Consider the following 24,571-nt stretch of genomic DNA (forward strand, 5'->3'; position numbering starts at 1 on the left):
CGACGCAATTCGTATTTGCAGATCGTGACTCCCGAATTAAACACCAAGGTAGCAAACATCAACGGACTTCACTCAGACTTCCTACCAATAACGATGCCTCTTATCATTTCCTGAAACTAATAGGTCAGTCGAAACTGACGAAAGGTAATCTTGCCTTCGATGTGCTTCCAAATGCGGATTTCAATTCTCTTCTCCCTCTTTCCCCCAAGAGTCTCTTGATGCCATCTTTTATTTGCCAAAGTTGGTTATTCCCATAAAAGTTAGAGACTAATTATGGAGCTTTTATTAAAATAAAAACTTATTAACATGCTTTCATGTAATATTAATTATTTATATCAATAAATGGAAGGATAATATAAGATAATTAATCTCGTTGAATCTCTTAAGCAATTATTTATTAGGGACATTACATTCTCCTGGATTACTTTCTCATCAATCAATGTTTGCTTCGGAATCATCATCAAAGCTCTAAGTCGCGGAATGGTTAGGTCCTAATAAATGTGAACATCCTCCCATAGACCATCCGCTACTTCCAATATGTTCAAAAGTGTAACAAGCCTGGAATGAAGATGAGCCAAGTCTTCAATGAATTTTCTTGCAGCAACAAAGACATCTTCCACCCATTCTTTAGCGTCCTAGGCTACTGTCCTAATTGTCTCCATGTCATCAACGACTTCCTTAGGGAGAGAGGAAGGAGGAATAAAAGATGGGTCTGCCTCCCTGTTGACGTGTATTTTGTACACTATCAAACACAGAATAAAATACCCAACGGTACCTTATCCTCTCTTGAGTAAAGCCTCTGATTGCTGAAGATATCGCGGAAAAGGATCAATCAGGATGACTCCAAGGTTCTTCGTTGTAGGATCTCTATGTGTGGATAAGCTCTTTGTGGTATGATGTGATTTGCTGGAATCACAAGGGGACTTACATTTGATGATTGAACTTCTGATTTGCTTTGAATATTGCTGGAACACAGGATTTCACTAGCTTTGATTTGAAAAAAGGAAAAAAGACAAGGGCAAGGAGAGGATCTAATCCTAATACCAAGAATGTAGGAGCAATGAATGATCTTTGACGAAATTCTAACTAAGTCTTGTTTTGACATCGCAGGACCATCTCCACAAGGCTAGTGCGATCTTCGAAGGAAAGCTTATGATGTTCAAATCATCACTACAGGCATAGACACCATCAAGCTGATGCATATCAATGAAGAAGCGACAATTGAAGTTAAGCTTAAGCTAAACGATTCCAGTTGACTACACAACGCAAGTCTGCAATCAACAAACTGCTAGTAGTATGGATCATAGATGAAAAACTCAGATTTTGCAATAACTCGACAAGGCCAAAAAATTTTAAAAACTCGGGACTCGCCAAAACTCGGCAAAAAACTCGGCAAAACTCGGCAACTTTATCGAACATTTGAAAATACATTTTTTTTTTATATATAATTCAAAAACACACATTTACACCAAATTTGTATAACATATATGATTTCCATGATATATAAATCAAATTTTTTTGGTAATACATAGCAACAAATGCAAGTATCATAGCATAAACCAAAAACCAAGTGCAACATATGTATAAGAGTTCAATACATATCAACGTATCATAGTGACAGTCTCATAGAGTTATAGAGTCATAGACCACAAAACAAGAACCTCTGAAATTCTGATTACATATCAAGTTCAAAGTTTGGTATCAATGAAAATAAGAAATCATAAATTGCGTCTACGACTAAAGCTCAAAACAGATTGTGGCCGCTGGGTGGGTGGTGCTGAAGAGATTCAAGAAGTAGGCAGCAGCATGAATATGTTGGTGGAGTTGATGGTTCCACCTCCGATCAATTATGCGCCATATGGGTTCATACTTGGTCTTGTTTGACCCATACAAGTGTTGAATCGCCTCTTTGGCCTTATCCATGGCCTCATATAGATACCCCATGGAGTTATGATCCCCATCCACCATTCGTAGCACCCTCACCAACGGTTCCGACACCTAGATATAAAAAATCTAACAAAATCAGCAGATTGAAATATTAGAAAATTAAATAATAAATCATCAATTAAAGTTTCAAAACTTACATTGATGATCTCCTCCACTATCTTGGCAAAATTAGTATCAAAAATGGCAATCACAACCTTCTCTGCTTCAGGCTTTGTAGCATAAGGACTCCCCAACCATCTTTCACTCACGAACATCCGCTTCAGGTTGGGCAATGTAGCAAGTATGCTCTGCAAGGTGAGGAAATTGGTAGCAAAGTGTGTAACCCCCGACCGCACAAGATCCTTACCTTCAGTGTGCTCTCTCATAAGATTCAGGACCCATGTGTGATTGTAGATGTATTTGGTGATATTCCTTCCATCTTCAACCACTTTCTTTACCCAACTTAGTTTCCCTATGTCCTCAAGAAGCAAGTCAAGACAATGGGCAGCACAAGGGCTCCAAAATAATGTCGGATGTCTAGCCATTAGAAGTTTGCCGGCTGCCACATATGCAGCTGCATTATCAGTCACAACTTGGATGACATTCTGCACTCCCACATCTATCACCAGTTCATCCAACATGTTGCACAAGGTCTCCGCATTCTTCACTTCATTGGAGGCATCAATTGATTTTAAAAATACTAACTGTCCTCCTGAAGCAACTAGAAAGTTGATGAGTGTCCTGTTCCTACCATCTGTCCATCCATCAGAAAGAATGGTGCAGCCATTCTTTTCCCAAATAGTCCTTTGCTCTTCCACTAATGCATGAGTGTTTTGGACCTCATCCTGCAATAACGGTCCACTTACCTCGTAACGGCTTGGGGATTTGAACCCCTTACCTGCCACAGTCAACGCGGTGACCAATTGGTCCCAAGATGGACTAGAAATAGCATTGAACGGAACATCGTTGTAGATAAAAAATCTAGCACACGCCACCTTGGCTTGTTGGTGAGCCTCTTTATTCCATGCAGTGCCAAGCAATCCAGGTTGTGCACCAGGAGTGTTACGTGGAATAAAGAAGTTTTCCATGTTGCTGTCCAAAGTTCCCTTTGCTCGTATCCGTGGCCCAAGGGAAGAACCAGATGTCCCCACATCTGTATGTGACCCCATGGAACTCAAATCTGCCCTTGGGGCTGCCATTGCCTTTGCTGTTCTCTTTTTTGTTGCCTTCCTTTGATCATATGCTTCAAGCGTTGCTATTGCATCTCTCGGTAGCCTCTTCAGTACATTCCGTACAGCTTGTGGTATCTCGGCATTGAATTTTTGCAAGGTGATATTTGAACCTATTAATGCCACCTTTTACAATTTTTTTGCAATGGTTGCAAAAAACATCTCCTCGTTTTGGACCTGGTCTCCCATGTTTCCAACAAGGGTCTCTCTTTTTGCCACCAACTTTAACTGTAGAAGCTGAATCCATTTTCTTTCAAAAAGATGTGGAAAAGAACCTAGCAAAAGAGAGGCAACATTTAGAGATAAATAACATTGTTACCAAAAAAAATCACAAACATCCAAAAATTACAATGACTGTATAACTGTATTTTATTTACAGTCATCTATTAATAGATGACTCTCTAAAATTAAAATTTTTAATTGGTTGTGTATTTTTTTAAGTTTTTAACTTCAAATTTAAATTTAAATGAAATACTTTAATACACATTGACATTACACAGTTGACAGTCATTTCAAATGACTATGAGTATTTCACAATTGACTGTGTATTACACAGTCATCAGTCATTTGAAATTTTGAAATGACTGTAATGACTGTGTATTACACAGTCATTTGAAAATGACTGTGTAATACACAGTCATTTCTCATTTGAAATGACTATAATGACTGTGTATTACACAGTCATTTCAAATGACTGATGACTGTGTAATACACAGTCATTTGAAAATGAATGTGTATTACACAGTCATTTGAAATGACTGTGACTGTGTAATGATGACTGTGTAATACACAGTCATTTGAAATGACTGTGACTGTGTAATGATGACTGTGTAATACACAGTCATTTGAAAATTTGAAATGACTGTGTATTACACAGTCATTTGAAAATTGAAATGACTGTGACTGTGTAATACACAGTCATTTGAAATGACTGTGACTATGTAATACACAGTCATTTGAAAATTTGAAATGACTGTGTATTACACAGTCATTTGAAAATTGAAATGACTGTGATTGTGTAATGATGACTGTGTAATACACAGTCATTTGAAAATTTGAAATGACTGTGTATTACACAGTCATTTGAATTTTGAAATGACTGTGACTGTGTAATACACAGTCATTTTGAAATGACTGTGTATTACACAGTCATTTGAAATGACTGTGACTGTGTAATACACAGTCATTTTCAAATGACTGTGTATTACACAGTCATTTCAAATGACTGATGACTGTGTAATACACAATCATTTGAAATGACTGTAAATTGTAATTACTAATGATTGTGTATTACACAGTCATTTGAAATGACTGTGACTGTGTAATACACAGTCATTCGAAATAAAACAATACAAAAAGATACCTGGTCGTGCGTGCAAATGCAAACAATACAGTCATTTTGACTGTGTAATACATAGTCATTTCAAATGACTGTGTATTACACAGTCAAAATGACTGTGTATTCGAAATAAAACAATACAAAAAGATACCTAGTCGTGCGTGCAAATGCAAACAATACAGTCATTTTGACTGTGTAATACACAGTCATTTCAAATGACTGTGTATTACACAGTCAAAATGACTGTGTATTCGAAATAAAACAATACAAAAAGATACCTGGTCGTGCGTGCAAATGCAAACCCTATGCAAATCGCGTGGCGTTTTTTGCCTTCCGGAGTCGCGCGAGCCGCGAAATGGAATAAAGACTTCAGTTTTTTTTTTGCCTACGACTTAAGTCGCGTTTTTCTCGCATTTTGTGCCGCGTTTCGGGCGGGTTTTGGCCATTAACGGCGATTATTTGCCAAAAAAATCGCGGCGAGTATATAAAAAAATCGCCCCGAGTATTTCCGCGATTAACTCGCACGGCATTATGGATCGCGATTACTCGCGAGTTTTTGAATTGCTCGCCGAGTTTTGCAAGTATGGTATGGATATACGAATTTCACCATCAATCAAGCACATTTCTTCCACTCATATAATCATCTACCATCTAGGATTGAAGATTTAACAAGAAACCATGCATATTGCAAGAAACGACACACTTCACCATTACTTCAATGAAAATGGAGTTTGTTTACAATCAATGGCAACAATTTCTTGCCTTGTCCTCCTATTCTACTCTAATTGCTATTCTATCAACTAGCTAATCACCTTCTAACTACTCTCTATCTGTCTTCTAACTACTTCCTATATCCTTCTAACTATTGCCTTTACAAAATGAAATGCCAGGGCTTATATAGTGCCCTCAATACAATTCGATGGCTTAGATCAGTTCGAGATCAATGGCCAAGATTCAACAATGAAAACCCTAATTAGGGTTTGTTACAACCATTACATAACATTTAATGCTTGACCAATGATAAAATTGTATTGCTTGGACACATGTCTTCTCTGGAAAATTCCACCAATGAATAGCCGGGGTAGGTACATCAAAGTTTGTGCTACCTTCTATGAGTTAGGTACATTGAATTTGGACATTGCTAAGGTGGACCAATCCGACTGGGATGTGATGACTGGGATGCCACCTCATCTGACACTTGTAACTTGGTAGATATTCAACTTAATGTTGTTGAGAAGCTGGCTTTAATTAATTCATCTAGAAATATCTGCTTCTTCAACGAACCCTTGCTCTGACTTCTTGTGTCCTTGATTTGTAGGATGATGATGTACCTCGCCTTGGAAAGCTGGATTGGAAAAGTCGCCCTTGATGACGTTAGTCCAAAGAAGGCCGTCCTTGTCAATGCTAGGCTGGAGGAAGTCGCCCTTCTCCTTGCTTGATCGTCCTTGATGAGAACCTGCCGACTTGTACATCCTCCGGGCTTTGGAGTCGCCATCTTGATACCTACACAACATTTCAAAATTAGTAATATACATTAAAATCTACAAATTAAACTTTAAAAGGAAGATTCAAGATTTTAATTAGGAAACTTCATGATAAATCTTGAGTTATCATTTCCTAATTAACCATGCAATACTTAGACTTTTCTAAAAAAATGTCTAAAAAAATCAAACCTTGAATAAGGGTGTCAAGATGATTTTGCCATACCTCCTCTTGAGAATTAACTCTAAGAAATGATGTAAAAATAGAAGAATTCGCTAGGCAAAGTGTAGATCAAAGCCTTCTCTTGAACAAATTGCACCTCCTTTGTCTTCACAAGCATCAATTCCACCACCTTAAGTCTTCAACACTTGAGGAAAATTCGCTCCAAATAGGCCAGCTTTCGCACTTCTTCTTTGCTTCTCCAAATCGCACTTGAAACAATGAATGAATGATGATTAAAATTGCTCAAAATACCCCCATTATATAGGGCGCTCACCATTTCAGCTCCCCATAGGCCGACTTGGAAAATAGGCCAAAAATAAATAGAAATTTAATAAAAGAAGAGGCCGACTTAGCAAAAAAACATTAAAAAGATGCCTTAAGCGCTCTACTTTTAAAATTAAAATAATTAATTTTAAATGCCTTTATAATTAAGAATTTCGATTTTTTAAAGGCTTAAATTAATTATTAAATGTTACGCGCACTTATTAAATGTCAATTTAATTTTTTAAAATATCTTGGAGTTTTAGCGAAATTGGCATTTAATGTGTCTTAGATGACATTGGCGCCTAGGCATGGTGAAAATATCACTTTGTTAAGAACCTCGCTTTGGTCCCTAGGAGAGGGACAGGAGCGCCTTTTCATTTGGCCTTGTATTTCTTGTTTTTCACGTTCAAAGTCTCACCCTTGGCGTCCAAGATGGCATTTTTTTATTGGGAACCTTGAGTTTAATTCATTCCTTCTTTGGAAGGAGTGTTCCTTAAAGCACTTTCGCCCTGGTCCCTTGGTGAGGGACAGGAGCGACTTTTGTCTTTGTCCTTGATCCTTGTCTTTTCCAATCGCCAATTCATGTTGCAGGGCAGGTGATGATTTCTTTCATCCATTCCATACATGTTTAACTTGTTTTTTACAAGGCAAAATTGATGTTCTAGAGATTTTCGCCCTAGTCCTCCAGTGAAGGACAGGAGCGATTTTTGCATTTGAGCTTAGGAGTGTTGATCCTTGGGGTCAATTCCTTGTTCATCATCCTCTCAAAGACATTTCTCACTTTGCACAACCTTGCCTTGGCGTGGTCTTGGAAGGAAATGATTGATTATATGAAAATTGCCTTGGTCCTTGAGTGAAGGACAAGAGCGCCTTTTCATTCCATAGCACAAATTCTTAACCATATCAATATCTAATTACCCCCAAGGCATAAAACATGATTCTTCATTCTATCTTGAGTCTTGGAAACGAAAGTAACGTTCCAAAATGTTAGGCTATTAAGCAAATTTGAAGATTTCGCTCTGGTCCCTTGGTGAGGGACAGGAGCGCCCTAGCCCATTTTCATCAAATTTCATGGTCTTTGCAACTTCATTCTTCCTCGAAGCACTTTTAAATATCATTCCAAATTCGCACCTTGGCTTAGATTTGTCCAAACTTGGCAAGAAGGACTGGATATTAAGTTTTTTGCCCTGGTCCCTTGGAGAGGGACAGGAGCTATTTTGCAAATCCAAGCTTATCCGTCCTTTGTTAGCCTTCCAAATTATATTCAATGGATAAATCATGTTTTCCTTGGTCTCTTCAAATCATAAAATTGTCTTGATCCTGCAAGAACAGTGCAAATTTGAAATTCAAGCTCCGGTCCTTCAGTGAGGGACAGGAGCGAATTTTGTCTTCTAGGCCAAAATGCTTCACTTTTCACCATGAAATGTCTTGGCTAAGGAAGATATCATCTTGTTACACGCCATGAATAAGAGTTCGAGTCCAAACAAGGTCTAAAAATGTGTATATGAATAAAATCGCTCTAGTCCTTCAGAGAGGGACAGGAGCGCTTTTACATTTAAGTATAAGTGACATTTCCTTCTATCTTTCTTCTTTCTTATACTTTAAGTTATATTCCATATATACTTTCAGGATGTTTGAGAGTGGTTTCAGACCTCCAGGAGTTATATTGCAAAATCTAGTTTTTTGAGGTTTTTCAGTTTCCAGACTTAGTCAAATTTCAGGATCAGGACATTCAGACTTAGCCAAAATTTCAGGATCAGGACATCACTTAAGCCGGACTTGCTATCCTATTGATCTCCCCGACAACACTCAAAAATGCAAAGGCCAACTAACAAAACCCTAAAAGACCAAAAAAAAAAACCCTAAAAAGCAAAAAAAAAGCAAGGGTCCCCATTTGCAATGGGGCGATGTGTGAAAACGTCACAACACTCCCTAAGCATTTGTTTGAGACTTCTAATACATTCACACAAGGCCCTATTTTCTTCTTTCAACCTTTTGCATTTTGCCTTCGTTTTTGTAGCTTCTCCTTCATAGCCAAGGAAGAACCTTCAAAGTCTTCCATCACCTACATTGTGGAAGCACGCCCTAAATCAACTTGTCTGATTATGTAGTCCTCTAGCATGATTTCATTCTTGTCTTTATCTGTTGTAGGCTCAGCAATACACAAAGTTTGGGATCCAGACTCATCTCTCACGACCTTGGAGAACTTCTGGGGTGCCTTCTTCTCTCTCAGTTTATCCATCCTCTTCGGGAGTTCTTCTAACTCTTGTGTTGGATCAATTTCTTCTTCTGCTTCCTTCCTCAATCTATCCTTCAACCAATCCGAAGCAGAAATTGGTTGATCCTGAATCTCCATCTGCTCATGCTCCTGTGAAACTTCTTCCATTTCGCCAAGGATGGATTCTACGAAACTATCCTCGCGAGGCTCTTCAATATGAGAGGAGAGTTCTTGTCTTTGCATCCCTGGCTGATTTGGCTTGTGCGAAGCGCTGATGCTGAGAACATCCTGCGTTGGAGCACTGTCAGGTATGTTGCCTTGAGGTGGATTTGCCAAATTTTCTTGTGTAAACATTCCTACCTCCCACACACTGGAACTGCTAGCAGGTGATTGCATCCTTTCCACCCTTGCTCTTTTCTACGATGGTTCTTCCTACTAGATTTCTTGTTGGGCTTCCTGTCGGACTTCCTTCTTCTTTGTTGTTCTCAGCCTCTTTGGAGCACTCTTTCTTTTATCGAACTCGGTTTCTTTCTATCGAACTTCTTCTTCGACCTAAGCTTGCGAAGATCCTTCTGTAGCTTCACTGTGGGAATCCAAATTCCCCATCAACAGGTAAGTCAAGCAGACATTTCCTTCTCTCAATCTCCTGATATGCCGATCTACCCAATGTTTGGTGACTTTCATAACTGGTCTGGCCAAAAGGTCCGGATCATCTACTTCTGGTTCCGACCAATCTGGGAGTTGGATGGGTTGATCCTTCACCTTTTCAAATTTAGGTTGCACTAAGTCCGAATCCTCCTTCACTGGATCTGGCACTTGCATTACTTCACCTATCCTAATTGTGTCAAGGGGGCAGCCAAGATAACATTTTCTTCCTAACCTCAAGGTCATCCCTGGCACTTGCCCAATAGTCTCCTAGGTGAAACTTGTGTACAAATTTCAATCCAACAACCTTTCTGATCTTACGATATGGATCGAAGTGAGACCTAGTGGTGTAATATGCCAAGCAGTAAAATGCCAACTCCTCTGTTGTTTTCTCAGCTACTGTCAGGTTCGGGCACACCTCTACATAATCACCAAGAACTGGGAATTCAATAGACAACTTTTTCTTCTTCTGAATTTGGTCGTAAGCTGTCAATTGCCTCATAAGTTCTAGCAGTATTAGTTTGTCGGATGGATACCGTGGTAGTTTATACGGCCCGAAATTGAATCCATGTATCCTGATGTAGGTGAACTTTGGAAACTACTGGAACGTGGCCCCGAATTTCTGAGCCGGAGCCCTAGCTTGCGGCAACACCCTTGTGTGGAGCTCATTCTGCATAAGTCTGGTCAAGTACATGGTGAAAGTATCATTCACCAACTTGGAAGAATTAGTATTGTAGAGGTGCAATTGAGGATAACATTCATGAACTTTCAGCTATGCTGGTCTGCAATCCATGACTCCTTTTCCCGACAAACCATCGAAGCCACCCATCCTTGAAAGCATATAAATTACATAGGAGCTCATATAGAATTTTGACTTTGATGGAGGAAATTTCATCTTGAAGCATTTATCCTTGCCTTGGTGATTTTGGAAATCTTTGACCAACTTGGGCGTTGAATTGGCTTGATGAAGGAATTCATTTGTTTCTTGATTTTCCTTGGCAACCTTGATTTGGTGCCCTATTCCAAGTATGGGTGCCATTTCCACATGGTGGAGGAATTCCTTCACCACTTGGATTTCCTTGCCTTGGGCACTTTGGCGACCCTATCCATGCTTGGGCGTCATTTCTACCTTGCCATGGAATTTTGCATTTTTGAACTTTTCCATGCCTCTTCATGTTTGGCGCCCTTGACCCTTCTTGGGCGCTAATTCCACCTAGGGAAGGAATTTTGTGTTTTTTGGAATTTTCCATGGGCATCATGCTTTAGCACCCTTCTCCTGTGCATGGGCATTGTATCCATCCTGGCAAGGAATTTATCAAACTTGAAGTTTTCACTATCCTGCCCACTTTGGTGCCCTACCTAGCCTCTTGGGCTCTATTTCCTCCATGTCAAGGAATTTACCAATTTTCACGTTTTCCATGAAGGCCACAATTTGGCAACATCTCACTGTCCAGGGCGTTGATTCTACTTGAGCAAGGAATTTCATGATTTTCTTCATTTTCCATGATGAACTGGCTTTGCCAACTTGAATGTTTCTAGATGCCACTTTAGGAACTGAGGTGATTTTCCAAACTTGGTGATTTTCTTCAACGTTTCCACTTTTGGAATGAATGCTCATACTTAGTCATTTTTTGATAACTCTGCTTGCTTCTTGACTTTCCGGATTTAGAAATGATCCTGAACATCTTGTCTTCAATGCCTACCTACAAAGAACCTCCCACAAATAGCCTTTTCCAAAAATAGAAAGTATTCAGAATGTTAGCATTAGGGCAAAACAGGGCACAAGGGGACTTACTAAAAATAGAAACTTACTAAAAATAGAAATTATTAAAAATAGTTAAGTTTGATTTGCGGTGAAATTAGACCAATCCAGGAAGTAGTGAAATCCCTAAAAAACAAATTTCACGTGCAGGTTCCTTAAAGGGCCCTAATTTTAATGCAGCACTTAGTTTTTCCAAAACCCTAGAAGAAAACCCTGAAATCTAGGCCTGAAGGGAAAAACCCTAAAACAGATAAAACAGGCCCCAAACTTAGCCAAATTTAGTCAAACGACTTGCAGGCTTGATCATATTGACCCCCAAACACTTGTGAAGCCAAGAGACTACATAGACTGCTAGGGAAAAGACCAAAAGAAACAAAACCAAAAAACAGAGGGCCTAAAAAGTAGGGGGTCCCCATTTGGAAAAGGGTGATGGATGATTAGGTCACAACATTACCGTACTAGACCTGAGAGAAAATATGACCTAATTTATTACCTTATTATAATTAAAGTTAAATGCTCAACTTAAAGTAACCCCTAATGATTACAACACTTTGAATAGGTGACCTCTAATGACACTTAACACTTATAAAATAAAATGTTGAGTTAATAACTAGTATGTCCTATAAATTATTGTCATAAACTTTTTATATAATTAAGAAGGTAGAGAATGTGCAAACAAAATAACAAAAAAATGAAATAAGATTCCAACAAATGAAGACAACTCTCAGATAAACAATGACAACCTATTTTAAGATTTTCCCAAAAAAACTAAAAAGCATGCACTAGAACACTAGCTCAAATAGAATTTTAGAAGAGACTAGTATAAGTATATTAGATGGTTTCATATAGCCAGTACCTATCAAAAGAAATGAATATCCTAGCCATACCATTGAACTACTTAATTTTAAAGTTTCTTTACACGTATTGTAGAATTGCGTTTGAAAGGAAAATTTTAGTTAAACATGTTGAGTTCGTTGAAAAGAGGCAACCTTTGGGTTTAGCTCCCGATCTGTTGCATTATCTCTTCCATGCCAAAAGTAGCTGCTGGGATACTTCCCTGAAAAAGAAAATTCATAAGCACCAATGAATAAAACATTATCTTGAGAAATAAATGAATCAAAAAGTACAGAAATTATACAAAATAAAGGATTTAATCTATGTGAGACATGACAATTGGGAGAGAACACTGATGGAAACAGTCTCCCTGACATTTATATTCAGAGACATCATGTTGCAGAGCCTACCCATACAATGAGACAGTACTACGATGTCTACACGTACATACTAAGAATGAGTGCTGCATATTAAAATTAAGTCTCTGGATTTCCTAGCAAAGTATCATTCAGAAAGCTCTAAAAGAGACGGTTGTCTTTAAGACATGGCAATGGTTGTCACAAACTGCTATAAAAAGTATAGCTCAGCTTAAAAAGTTATAACCTAAGTTTTCCTCCCAAGGAGGAAACTTCCCCATGCAAACAAAAAATTCCTGAAGAATGCTTATGGTTCCTACTATAAGAAAATTTAAAAATTATGCAGCCAGAAATACAGTTGAAGTAGCCATAATCTAGCACAAGAGACCCACTACTAAGCCCTACAAGAACCCAAGAAGCTAATGAGGGTGGACCTTGACACCAAAAGAGACCACAATATGGCAAAATGCCAACACCATACTTGTAAAGACTGTAGAACAAAGACAATTTGTATATGACTAGTCTATTTCATTGTTTCGTTGCTTTTATTTGCTTTATGTTGTTAGCTTCGAGTCTAGGGCCCTTTTTGCCCCACTACATCGCTATTCTAATGGTTGTACATTTCAATCCAATTAAACTATCCTTGATCATGCATAGACATTTCAAAAGAACATTATTCGTCTATTTTTAAATAAGTACTTGCATTAAGAAAGAGTGTTACACTTTGAGTTCAAATATTAAATATAAACAAGTTATTGTACAAATTAAATTCATGGCATACGATATATCAACTTTTGGATATTGTCGAACAATTTATGTCTGTTGCATATCTATGAGATTCTGAATTTCTTTTACAATATTACAACAAACATATCTGACAAGCAGCATTCTTTGTTTTATAAAATTAGGAGAGCCGTTTTGGAAGGAATGCTTTGATTCGTGTTCATTAATTGGTTACTTGCTACTATATTCTGGCTTAACTTTGTACAAATTAAGCTGGGGTCCATTAACTTCCAAGAAATAATTCAGCTAAATAGCAAATATTAACAAGGCCAATAATGCAAAAAATGACTTTGAGTTTGATTATATCTAAAAAGCAATGTGAATCGGACTTTAAGATACTACTAGTACTAATATCACCAGTTCTTACCATCCTCCATATCCATACATAATTCATCATTTTGACGTAGAAATGACATAAATTCCATTAGAGATTGTACTTCTCTTAAGCCTTCTATGTTTGATAAGAATAACAAATGCTATCAAAGGATTATAGTCCCACTAAAGCCTCTATTTTCAGAAGTTAGCAGCTGTGCAATAAATGATGAATTGAGTTGCTTGCTACCTCTAATGGATGGCTTCTTTGAAACAGACTATTAGAAAGAGGCAAAGGACATTCAATTTTCTCTAAGCCCACAACCACCTTTTAAAGAGCATTGATAAATCGTGTTGCCCAAGATGGATGCATGTCTTCACCATGTTCACAATGAGTCAATGCTTTGAGGAGAATCAGACCTTGAAGGTGTATCAAACCAGGCTCCAGCATGTGCAAATGAAGTAACTGAAGAAATGCTGCCTACACAAGGTTCCCAACAACCACCCTCTTTAGACTTGGCAAGTAAAATGCAAGTGAAAGTGATATTTCTCCATCAGCTTCAGCCTTTTCAAGAGAAAATTAGTTCGCTTGATTTCACACTTGAGCATGTCAAAGTGACAGGGGAAAAAGATCAAATAAGAAATGAGGTAAACACCATAAGCGAAAGGAGTTTAAAAGATACCTTTACAAGGAGTCAGAATATCTCCACCTATTGGAAAGATTTTTCAACGAGGAAAACAACTATCTGAAACCACCTTACATTGATGGGTTCATCCTTAAGTTTTCCCTGCAAAATTGTACATCATCCAAATCACGGATCTCCCTAAAAATTTTGCAAAGGTTAAATGTGAGCTACTATAAATGGGGTCTCAACCCAAACAAAGGGGTTGTTAATTTTCCCAACCTATAATGACTTTGTCTAGCTGGTTTGTTTCCTTCATCCATAGGTAGGTAGGTGTTATTATTTCCTATATTCATGATGTTACAATTTTTTTCCTTGCATTTAGTTAGTTAATTTTTTGGATATCATGCATCTAAGAAAGGATGAAATTGCATAGGTACGTATCTACTTGGATAGGTTGTACTTGTGTCATGTGACTTGTACTTTCCATTTTTTGGTGGAGACGTGTTGTGATGTTTTCACACATCGTCCAATTGCAAATGGGGACCCCCCTTTTTAGGCCACCCGATCTTTTGGCTTGCGTTTTTGGGGTCTTTTCGCAGCGGTCTTGTTAGTCTCTCTGCTTTGCAAGTGTTTGGGGGCCATATTGGTCAAGTCTGCTTTTTGTTTAAGCAAATTTGGTTAAGTCTAGGGCTCATTTTGTTAATTTTAGGGTTTCTACCTTCAGTCCTAGATTTTAGGGGTTTCTTTTAGGGTTTTGGAAAAACTAAACTTATAACTGGAATCGGGACCCTTCAAGGAACCTCCCAGTAAAATTTGAGCGAATTCTCAGCACTTACTATTTTTAGTAAGTTTCACTGCCTCCCGGATTGGTCTAATTTTGCCAAAAAATCAAACTTACTATTTTTAGTAATTTCTTTTTTTAGTAAGTTTCTATCTTTAGTAAGTGCTTTCCTAACCTATTTTGCCCAAACCTTGATATTTTGAAACACTTACTATTTGGGAAAATCTATTTTTGGCAAGATCTTCACAGGAAAACACTGAAAGTTGAATATCTCTGAAGACGCTGAAGACTGAACGTTCCTGAAGACTATTTCTAAATCCGGAAGAGTTAGAAGGCAGACAAGTTGGATCAAAAAAATGGTTAAGTATGGAACTCCTATTCCAAAAGAAGAAAGCATGCAAAATCATATAAGCCTAGAAATTCACATCAATCCACCAATGTCATCCTGATCCAGAAATGGCCTGAAATTGGACTGTCTGAAAATTTGAAAGATCTTCCAAAATCCAGAATTTGCATTATGATTCCTAGGGGACCTGAAACCACTTTCAAACATCCTGACAATATATATGAAATATAACTTAAAGTATAATCACTTATACTTAAATGTTATATTTCATATATATCCTGATGAAGAGAGTGAGGAAAAATCATGAGTTCCGATAATATGGAGCTCATCAATTCAAAGGACTGACCTCTTGTCACAGGAAAGTGATGGTACCGAGTCTATGCAGCCCTGTAGCTGATTTTAAGGTGAATTCCATCAGATTTCAAGGCAGTTTCCTTCCGCACTCGAGTGAATTTGTGTACCAGACATCATAAGCAGAAATAAAATGAGACCTGAAAGAGGATTGTCCTGAACATGAGCAGAAATGAAATCAGACCTATCAGTCAGGTGATATGCACAATGTAGAGCTTCTTCAAAATTCCGCCCTTGTATTTGACTGCACAACTTATTTAAATTCCGACCTGCCTTTGAGGATTGTATAACACTTTAAAGGTCTTTGACAAACTCTGATCAGACCTAAGGACATGAAGAATCAGACCTAAGGACATGAAGAATCAGGCCTGAGAACCTTGAAAAATCAGTCCTAAAATCCTAAAAAAGAAATCCAACCTGTAAAATCAGAGAAAGATCAGATCTAAAATCAGGTTTCAAAATCAGACTTCGCAAATCCTCAGCGGAGGCCTGAAAAGTAGAAGAAATCAGTCCTCAAGTATATCAAAAGAAGATCAGTTATGAGCAACCAGATCTAAATATCCGAATTTTCACAGTCCTAGGGTGTAGCCCTAATTCGTGACAAACAATGATCAGAGCAGAATGAGAGCGAATTAGGACAAAATCACATCAGAAGCAAATGTGATTTTCATCGGGTCTAAGGTTTAGGACTTGAAGGATGCAGGTCAACATCGTGAAGGAACAAACATCAGAAATACAAGTGTTCAAGGAGATCACATCATTCAAGGCTACAACCACAACATTGGAGGTTGTTTTATAAGCATCCTGTTGCAAAGGATGAAGGCAAGAGGCATTCAAGTGTTCGTAAGGGGGCTTCAAGATTCACATTGAAGAGGGATATCTTCACCATGTCCAAGAACACCTTAATAAGACATGAATAGAGATCGGCATCTAGGAAAGAACATGTGACTATCTTGAATTTCCTCCAGAAATCCAAGAATTGCTGCCAGTACATCAAGAGAGTTATCCAAGGCGGAAGTTTCAAGAGAAGATGATCAAATCAGGCAAGATGATACAATTTGGGACTATCTCCTACCACCACCTCCTTCCCTCCACCATACACCGAACGCTTGGAAATGTTCAGTATCAAGAGATGTGCCTCAATCACTTACAATTTGTGATGAGTTATAAAAGAAGGAAGCAGCTGAGGTGGCACCTAGTCATCACCTATACACTCAAGTTCTTCCAAGTCAGCACGTCCAGATTCAATGCACTTGACTCATCCAACAAAGAGGATAACTACCACATGGGCACAAAGTTCAAAGTGCCTACCCTCGTCATCTATTGTTTGGAATTCAAAGAGGGACATGTGTCCTATTTTATGTAATTTTATTATTGGTCAAGCATTAAATGCTATGTAATGGGTGCAACAAACCCTAATTAGGGTTTTCTATCTTGTAATCTTGGCCATTGATGTGGATTTAATCCTGGCCCTTCATTGTAACAGGGAGGAGTATATAAGGATCACTCCCTCTCATTTATTTAAGTGCCCTTGTTACATCAGAAACTTCCATGTAAATATCAATTTTTGTCTCTCTTGTGTCTTCAAATGACCAAAAGCCATACGAAATGTTGAACATCAAAGATTTTGTTTTGTCACCAATATATTGGTTGAAACATATGTAAAGCATTTAGCATACTTCAAACTCTTCTTATTAGGACACTTTTGTGGATTCAATAAAATTAATTAGTTATCATTCTTACCAGAAACAACCATATTAAGAAATGGTGCCAAAAATACTTGTGATATGAGCATGGAGTAGTGTTGATGATAATAAGGAGAGATCAAAAATCCTAAAAAATATATCCCATTGCCAAACATATATGCATTACAGATAATCCTACAAACGCTTGGAAAATTTGACAATAGCTAATAGTTTTGAATTATTCAATGAAAAAGTGCATGCAAACATGCGAATTCCCAAGCAAGATACCCACTGTAATGTCCCCTAATTAGATATACTTTAAATTAACCTAAATTTGCTCAAATCTAAAATAGGTAATTAAGTTAATGAGAGTACCTTTGTATACTGTTTTTGCTTGCAACACCAAATTAGGGACACATATGAAGTAATACTTATAAACAGAAACATGTACTAATGAATTAGATTGAGTGATACAATTCTTTAATGTATTAATTACCATTAGTATTATACTTGTTGGATAAATTCAGATTGTAGGTTAGTTGCAATTCTTTATTATCCAATCCTTCGTGCACTAGGGTAGGCTAGCTGGATAAGGTGTCCAAGAGACTTTCCACCCTAGGCCCAAGGGCAGATGCTACATCCCTCTTGGCTCCATGTGGCAGGTGTTAAGCATCCATCATGGAGTGGCATACTTGGTGAGGTGTTCTATCGCCATTCCCCCTCATCACAACCACCTCCTCTCTTAAGCCCAAGAGCAGATGCTACACCCCTCTTGGCCCCATGTGGCAGGTGTTAAGCATCCAACATGGAGTGGCATACTCAAGAGAGATCCCTCATATACCAAGAACCATTTGTGATATTCTAATAAAGTTATATTTGTTATTCAATTCATTATCAATTACACTTGACATAGTTATCACGTTACATTATATTACATTAGTGCCTTGTGTTAGATTGTTATCAATGCTTTCTGTTAGTACTGCTTTATATCAGCATTAATCATTATTTTCATTATTCCATTACAAACCTGTTGACGTGTATTTTGTACACCATCATACACAGAATAAAATACCTAAAGGCATCTTATCCTCTCTTGAATAAAGTTGCTAACTGCTGAAGATTCGCATGAAGGATCAGTTAGGATGACTCCAATGTTCTAGTTAGTAGGGCCTCTACGTGTGGATAAGCACCAGTGGTATGATGTGATTTGTTGTGTCCTCAAGGGGCCTTACACTCCGAAATCCTTGCTAAATTAAAGAAGCTTTGCAAAAAAAATAACAAAAGGATAGGGTTTTGCAAGAGATCTAATCTAATCTATTCCTAAGAATGACTTCATGTGGACAAGACTTGGCAAGATTCTACCAACTTCAATTTCGCCATAAAATAACAACTTAATTGAAATTGATGCGATCTTCTAAGGTAACGAAATGATTTTCAACGCATCAAAGATCAAAGATACTACCACGAAGGTACATATCCAAGATACAATAATGATTGAAGGTTAAGTGATTCAAATATCTCCAGTTGACCACGCAAGGTGTTCCTACAATCAACAAGAAGCTAGTGGTATGGAAAGCGAATCCTACCAAAGATCAAGTCTCACACTATGTCCTTCGAATTAACACACTACTTCGATTGAGCATGATTCAAGTAAATTGAACAACCATGAAGATAACCAAGAAAGTTGCAACAAAACACCATAACTTCAATATTTCATTGATTTCAAAGTCATCATGTACAACAATTGCTTGAATTTCTCTCTTCAAACTCAATCTTGCTACAAAAGTAAAATTGCTTCTAACTCTAATCTCTCTAATACATCTAACTCTCTCTCTAATCTCTAATTTTCTGATTACAAATGAAATGAAAATGAGGGTATAAATAGCATCCTCAATTACAACGAATGGTCCAGATTGAAAGCAGATCAATGGTCAAGATCATGACACCTAAACCCTAATTAGGGTTTGTTACAAATGGCCTCCTTTTTACTGAACAATATTAAATACATAGCCAAATATTAAATTTGGCACAAAAACCTAGGAGACATAAACCAATGACAATTAAGGTGCCATGTCATCTATAACAACCTCTCATCTAGAATCTTATTCCCTTTCCAATGTTCTTTTTTAGCATATGCAATGAATCTTGATACGATTCCTTCGATTTCAGCAATTGGAATCTCGGGAAGATTCTTCATACTTTCTTCCAAGTGGATGACCTGATCGAATGCATCTAGAAGAGTTGTGTCCCATGTAAGTTCAAGTTCCTTTGTTCTTTCAATCAGGAGCATGGTGGCAAACATCTGATCATATTGCTCGTCTGTGACATTAGCGTCCTTACAAAAGATGACCTTGATTGTATCCTCCAATTCCTGCATATCCACATCTGTCTCGACCTCGATCCTCCTGCCAAGAATGGTACGTAGTACCTCAAATACTCTGTCCTGGATCGGATTGATCACCTCCTCCACTTGGCTACATCTAGCACTGATGTCCTCAAAGAAAACACTCTTCATATGGAGTAAGGTTGACCACTGAAGCAAACTGTGAGGTCCTCCATCCATGATCTTTTCTTGCGCTAAGACCTTCCTTGATGTGTGTCTAATTACTTTCAAGACAGGAATGATAACATCTTTGGTATGAGCAAATGCGGCTACTATTATCATCAAGTTGTGGATTATCTCAAGAACCTGGATAGCTTGATGAATAATCTTCATCATCCTTGTTACAAATTCTACGGCAACTGTATGAGATTTATCCATCCAAGTACTCGTACGCTGGACCATATTCCTGAATCTTTCTGCCTCATTAATTGATTGAAGGGGAAGTGCCTGCACTGGTGATCTAGCTAGATCCTGACGTCCCAAAGGCTCATTGAGATGACTGAAATATGTCCTCCATGCACCGACCTCTCTCTCAAGCTTTCTATTCTTCTCCATTTCTTCTCTAGGCTTGTCTTTCAATGCCTCAAATGAATCGGTGGCATCATCAAGTGTCTGCTCTGCTGTGGATGGTCCTAGCTCAAAAGTCTGTATATCATATTCCTCTGCTAGGATCTCACCTTCATATTTGTCTACTGTCGGTGTAGCTATCTACAGTTTTCTGGATCCAGTCTCATCTCTACTCATCTTGGACATCTTGGTAGCCTTCCTCTTCTTTGTTACTTCGTGAGAACGTCCAACAAGGCTCTCTAAATCAATTATATTGTCCTCGTTCTCTATCACGATCACCTTAGTTAATCTTTCCTTCAACCAATCTGGGATGGCTGATCTTGTCTCTTTGACTTGAATTTCCTTATGCACTACTTCTTCTTCTCTGGGAGATGTTATTTCGTTGTCTTCTTTATCTTCATCTAACTCATAATCTTGGAGAGATCCATCTGGTGACCCTTGCGGTGCCTGTCCTTCTTCCTGCCTATCATTCTGTACCATCGACTCCATAGATTCTTCCACTTGAAGTGTCCTCTTCTCTGGTCTAGAAGATGTACCGGATGAACGATCTCGATTGGCCCCTTACCTCTTCTTGGAAGATTCCCTCTTTTCTGGTCTTTCTTTCCTCTTCGAACCTCTTCGATGGAGATTGCCTTCACTTGCACTTCGAAGGTTACCTTCACCTGAATTTCTAGGATTAGGATTGCCTTCACTCACACTAGCTCCACCTTCGGCTGGTTTCTCTTCCAAAGTGAAAGTCATAGCTATGCCTTGCTCTCTCAACTTTTGATGCTGTACGTCAACCCATCTGCGAGTACAAGACAAGACTGGAGCCATCAATGCATCTAAATCCACGACCTCGGGCTCATTCCAGTCTAACCTTATTGATTTGCTTTCTCGATCATAGGATGATTGGATATGTCTGCCACTGTCCTGTGCTTGGTCGGCCACTCTGTAAATCCTGCATTTCCTGATGAAATCCAAAGGCAATCTAGAATGCATTTTTCGTTTCACTTCAAGATCATCTAAGAGATTCATCATAAAATCTTCTATTTGGTACTCATGCTTAAACTTCCTACCGACTGCCTCCTCTAAATGTCCATGTGGATCAAAGCTTTCTCTCAAAGCAAAGGATGAAAAAGAATACAAGGCTAACTCCTTCTCTGCGTCATCCATGGCTAAAGCATTAGGACATACCTCAACTGAATTGCCCAAAATGAAAGGTACCGGAACTCCATTCCCATGTCTGTGTCTGAATGCCTTCGCATATGCTGCCAACTGTCTTGTTACTTCAAGTAACACAATTCTATCTGTCGGATATCTCGGCAACATGTATGGAGGTGAGGGACATCCATGCACTCTAATATAAGTGAACTTCGAAAACTGGATAAACCAAGCACCGTACCTCTTTATCAATTCCTGTGCATCCTAAGATAATCTGTTGTGAATCCCACCTTGCAACGTCCTTGTGATGTTCATCGTGAAGGCATCATTAACTAGCTTGTAGTTGCTTCCTGGCGAATGATGCAAGTGGACATAGGAATCACAAACTCTGACCTCGCCGGGTCCTCTTCCAATCACTCCTCTGTGAGGTAGTCCTGCATACTCAAAACTCCTAATCAAGGCATAGATGACGTATGAACTCATGTGGAAGGACTTGGTAGCCTTGAGTCTCCTCAACTATACGTCCAAGCAATGGCTAATCATCCTAGCCCAATGTATGGTTCCCTTTCCCTGAACAATCACTTGGATGAAGTAGAACATCCACTTCTCAAAGTAGAAGGCATGAGAGGCTCCTGTAACTCGGTTGAGCATTGTGATCAAATCTCTATACTCCTCCTGGAAATCAATCCTGTGCGGTGTGTTCGGGATCTTGCTCAGGCGAGGACGACTCTTGAGTAACCAATTCTTGTTGATAATGCTTAGACAAGCATCTGGATCACCCTCATACATTGACCTGGCTCCTTCTATGCTCTTGTATATCATGTCTCTGTGCTCTGGAAGATGGAAAGCCTCACTTATAGCTTCCTCTGAAAGGTACGCCAAAGTGTTTCCTTCATTGGACACGATCGTTCTGGACTGAGGATCATAATGACGAGCACACTCGATCATCAACTCATGGCACTGAACTGCTGGAGGGAAGCCGGCCGCCTTAATGATGCCACTCTCGATTATTCTCCGGGCGACAGGTGATGGCTTGCCAATGTAAGGGACCTCTCGAAACTTCTTCGTGCTGAAGTTGCCCAAGTTAGTATCTCCAATGTTGCTCCACTTCGACATGATCTTCGTCTCCACTTCTTCGGTATTTTGATCTTCCTTCATGAGAGCTGGACGACTGGTGGATGCTCCCGCCTTCGGGGTCGCCATACCTACACAACATTTCATAATAAGAACTAGATTTTACAATGAATAACATAGATTAGAGAATAAATTTTAGGAAATATCATGATAAGTCTTTGAGTTATCATTTCCTAAAAAACGATTGAACCACTGGAATTCAAAATTTCAAAATTCAAAATTTAGGCTATGACGATCAACGTTCAAAATTAAAATAATAAAACCATATCGCCATACCTCTCTTGAGAGCTAACTCTAGAATGCAAAACGAAGATAATCGCCTAGGCAAAATTTGAAATTAGATGGCTTCAACATAGTCTCTCAAGCTTAGCAACTTCACCACCTTTTGGGATGTCCTTGACGTGATCTCCAATGTCTTTGGCAAGTTCGCCTTAAATCAAACTCGCACTCCTTTGATGATACTTCACACCACCTTTGGATATAAATTCGCACCTTCTAACTACAATTCGCACTTCTCCTTCAAGATCGCATGTGAGATTCGCTTCCTCTTTGTATACTCCAAATCGCATATAAGAGATGATAAATGACGATGTAAAAATGAAAGTTTCACTCTCCCTTTATAAGCGCTCACCCCATATTCACCTTAAGGCCGACTTTGGTAATTAAAAGCAAATTTTAAATAAAATAAAGAGGCCGACCTTCATAAAATAAACCCAAGGGCTTCATTTGATTTTTAATTAATTAATAATTAATTATTAAATGTTTTGCGCTATTTTTTAAATGCTATTTAGTTGAATTTTTAATTTATCAATTTTTAGCATTTAAAATAAATTCAAAAAAATTATTTGAGCGCCAAAATTGGGGAAGTGGGAAGATTCAAACCTTATCGCTCTGGTCCCTGGGAGAGGGACAGGAGTGATCTACCATTTTAGCCTGGATTCTTGCACTTTTGACGTTCAACATCTCCATCCTTACGTTTAAATTGGCATTTTCGCTAGAGATTTCGAACTTGACTAACTTGCTTGTGTGAACGAGTGCCTCTTATGACCATTATCGCCCTGGTCCCTTGGAGAGGGACAGGAGCGAACTTCATGCTTTCTCCTTGATCTTGCTTTTTAAATCACCAATCTCCATCATACGGCGAATAATAACGTCACTTCTTCATTCTACACTTGTTTCACTTGACTTCTACAAGGCATATTCGATGTTTGGAAGATTATCGCCCTGGTCCCTTGGTGAGGGACAGGAGCGATCCTTGTGTTCTTACTTGAAATTCTTCGTTCTTGATTTTAACTCCTCGTTCATTACCTTTCAAACGACGTTTTAAACCCTTTGCAACTTTGCTTTGACATGATCTTCGAAGGATAACAAGTGATTTAGCAAATATCGCCCTGGTCCCTGACTGAAGGATAGGAGCGATATAGCTTCCTTGGCTCAATTGATAGCCCTTTGACGTTTGAAACTTTTGTATATCACCCTCTTAAGACACCTTAGACCTTTTACCACCTCGCACAATCTTGACTTAACGTGATTTTTGAAGGATTTGGCAACTATAGTAAATATCGCTCTAGTCCCTGACTGAGGGACAGGAGCGAACTTCAATGTCTTAGGCTCATACTTGCTTTCATCAACTTGCTATTGCTTTCATCGTGTAAAATGAAGTCCTTTGATCCTTCTTGGCCACTTGATACGCGATCAACTTTCAAAATCTAAGCCCTCATGAAAATTTCGCTCTGGTCCCTGCCTGAGGGACAGGAGCGAATTAGGGTATTTAGTGCAAAATCTTCATCATACTAACTTGCAATTATCTTCAAAGTGCAAAACAATATCCTTTACTCCCTTTCAAACATTCAAAATGTGAATAGCAACCCAAATTTAGCCTCATTTGAACACTTTCGCTCTGGTCCCTGCCTGAGGGACAGGAGCGAACTGGGTGTCTTGGTGTAATATCTTCAACAATGGTGACCTTGGATACTTCGTTCTTCGTTGAGACGCTTCGAAACGCCCTTGCCACCTTTCATCTTGACTTGGAGAGGTCTAAACTTGGAGGAAAGGCAACATAACCATCATATCGCCCTGGTCCCTGGCTGAGGGACAGGAGCGATTTTGTACTTGTAGGCTTCATCTCACTTTGCCAATGTCAAAATCTATCTTCAACAGTCTTGCTATGCCCCATTTTATTC

General features: G+C 38.7%; 1 protein-coding gene across 1 annotated transcript in view; it reads right to left on the reverse strand.

Annotated features, from left to right (window-relative positions):
* The window catches only part of LOC131037327 (mannosyl-oligosaccharide glucosidase GCS1), a 207,367-nt gene that overhangs the window by 74,769 nt on the left and 108,027 nt on the right, over positions 1–24,571 (reverse strand). Inside the window, exon 15 of the mRNA XM_057969439.2 lies at positions 12,077–12,144. Coding sequence (XP_057825422.1) covers positions 12,077–12,144 — 68 coding nt within the window. The remainder of the gene's footprint in view (positions 1–12,076; positions 12,145–24,571) is intronic.

Source organism: Cryptomeria japonica, chromosome 3 (genome assembly GCF_030272615.1).
Source record: "Cryptomeria japonica chromosome 3, Sugi_1.0, whole genome shotgun sequence".
Lineage (NCBI taxonomy): Eukaryota > Viridiplantae > Streptophyta > Pinopsida > Cupressales > Cupressaceae > Cryptomeria > Cryptomeria japonica.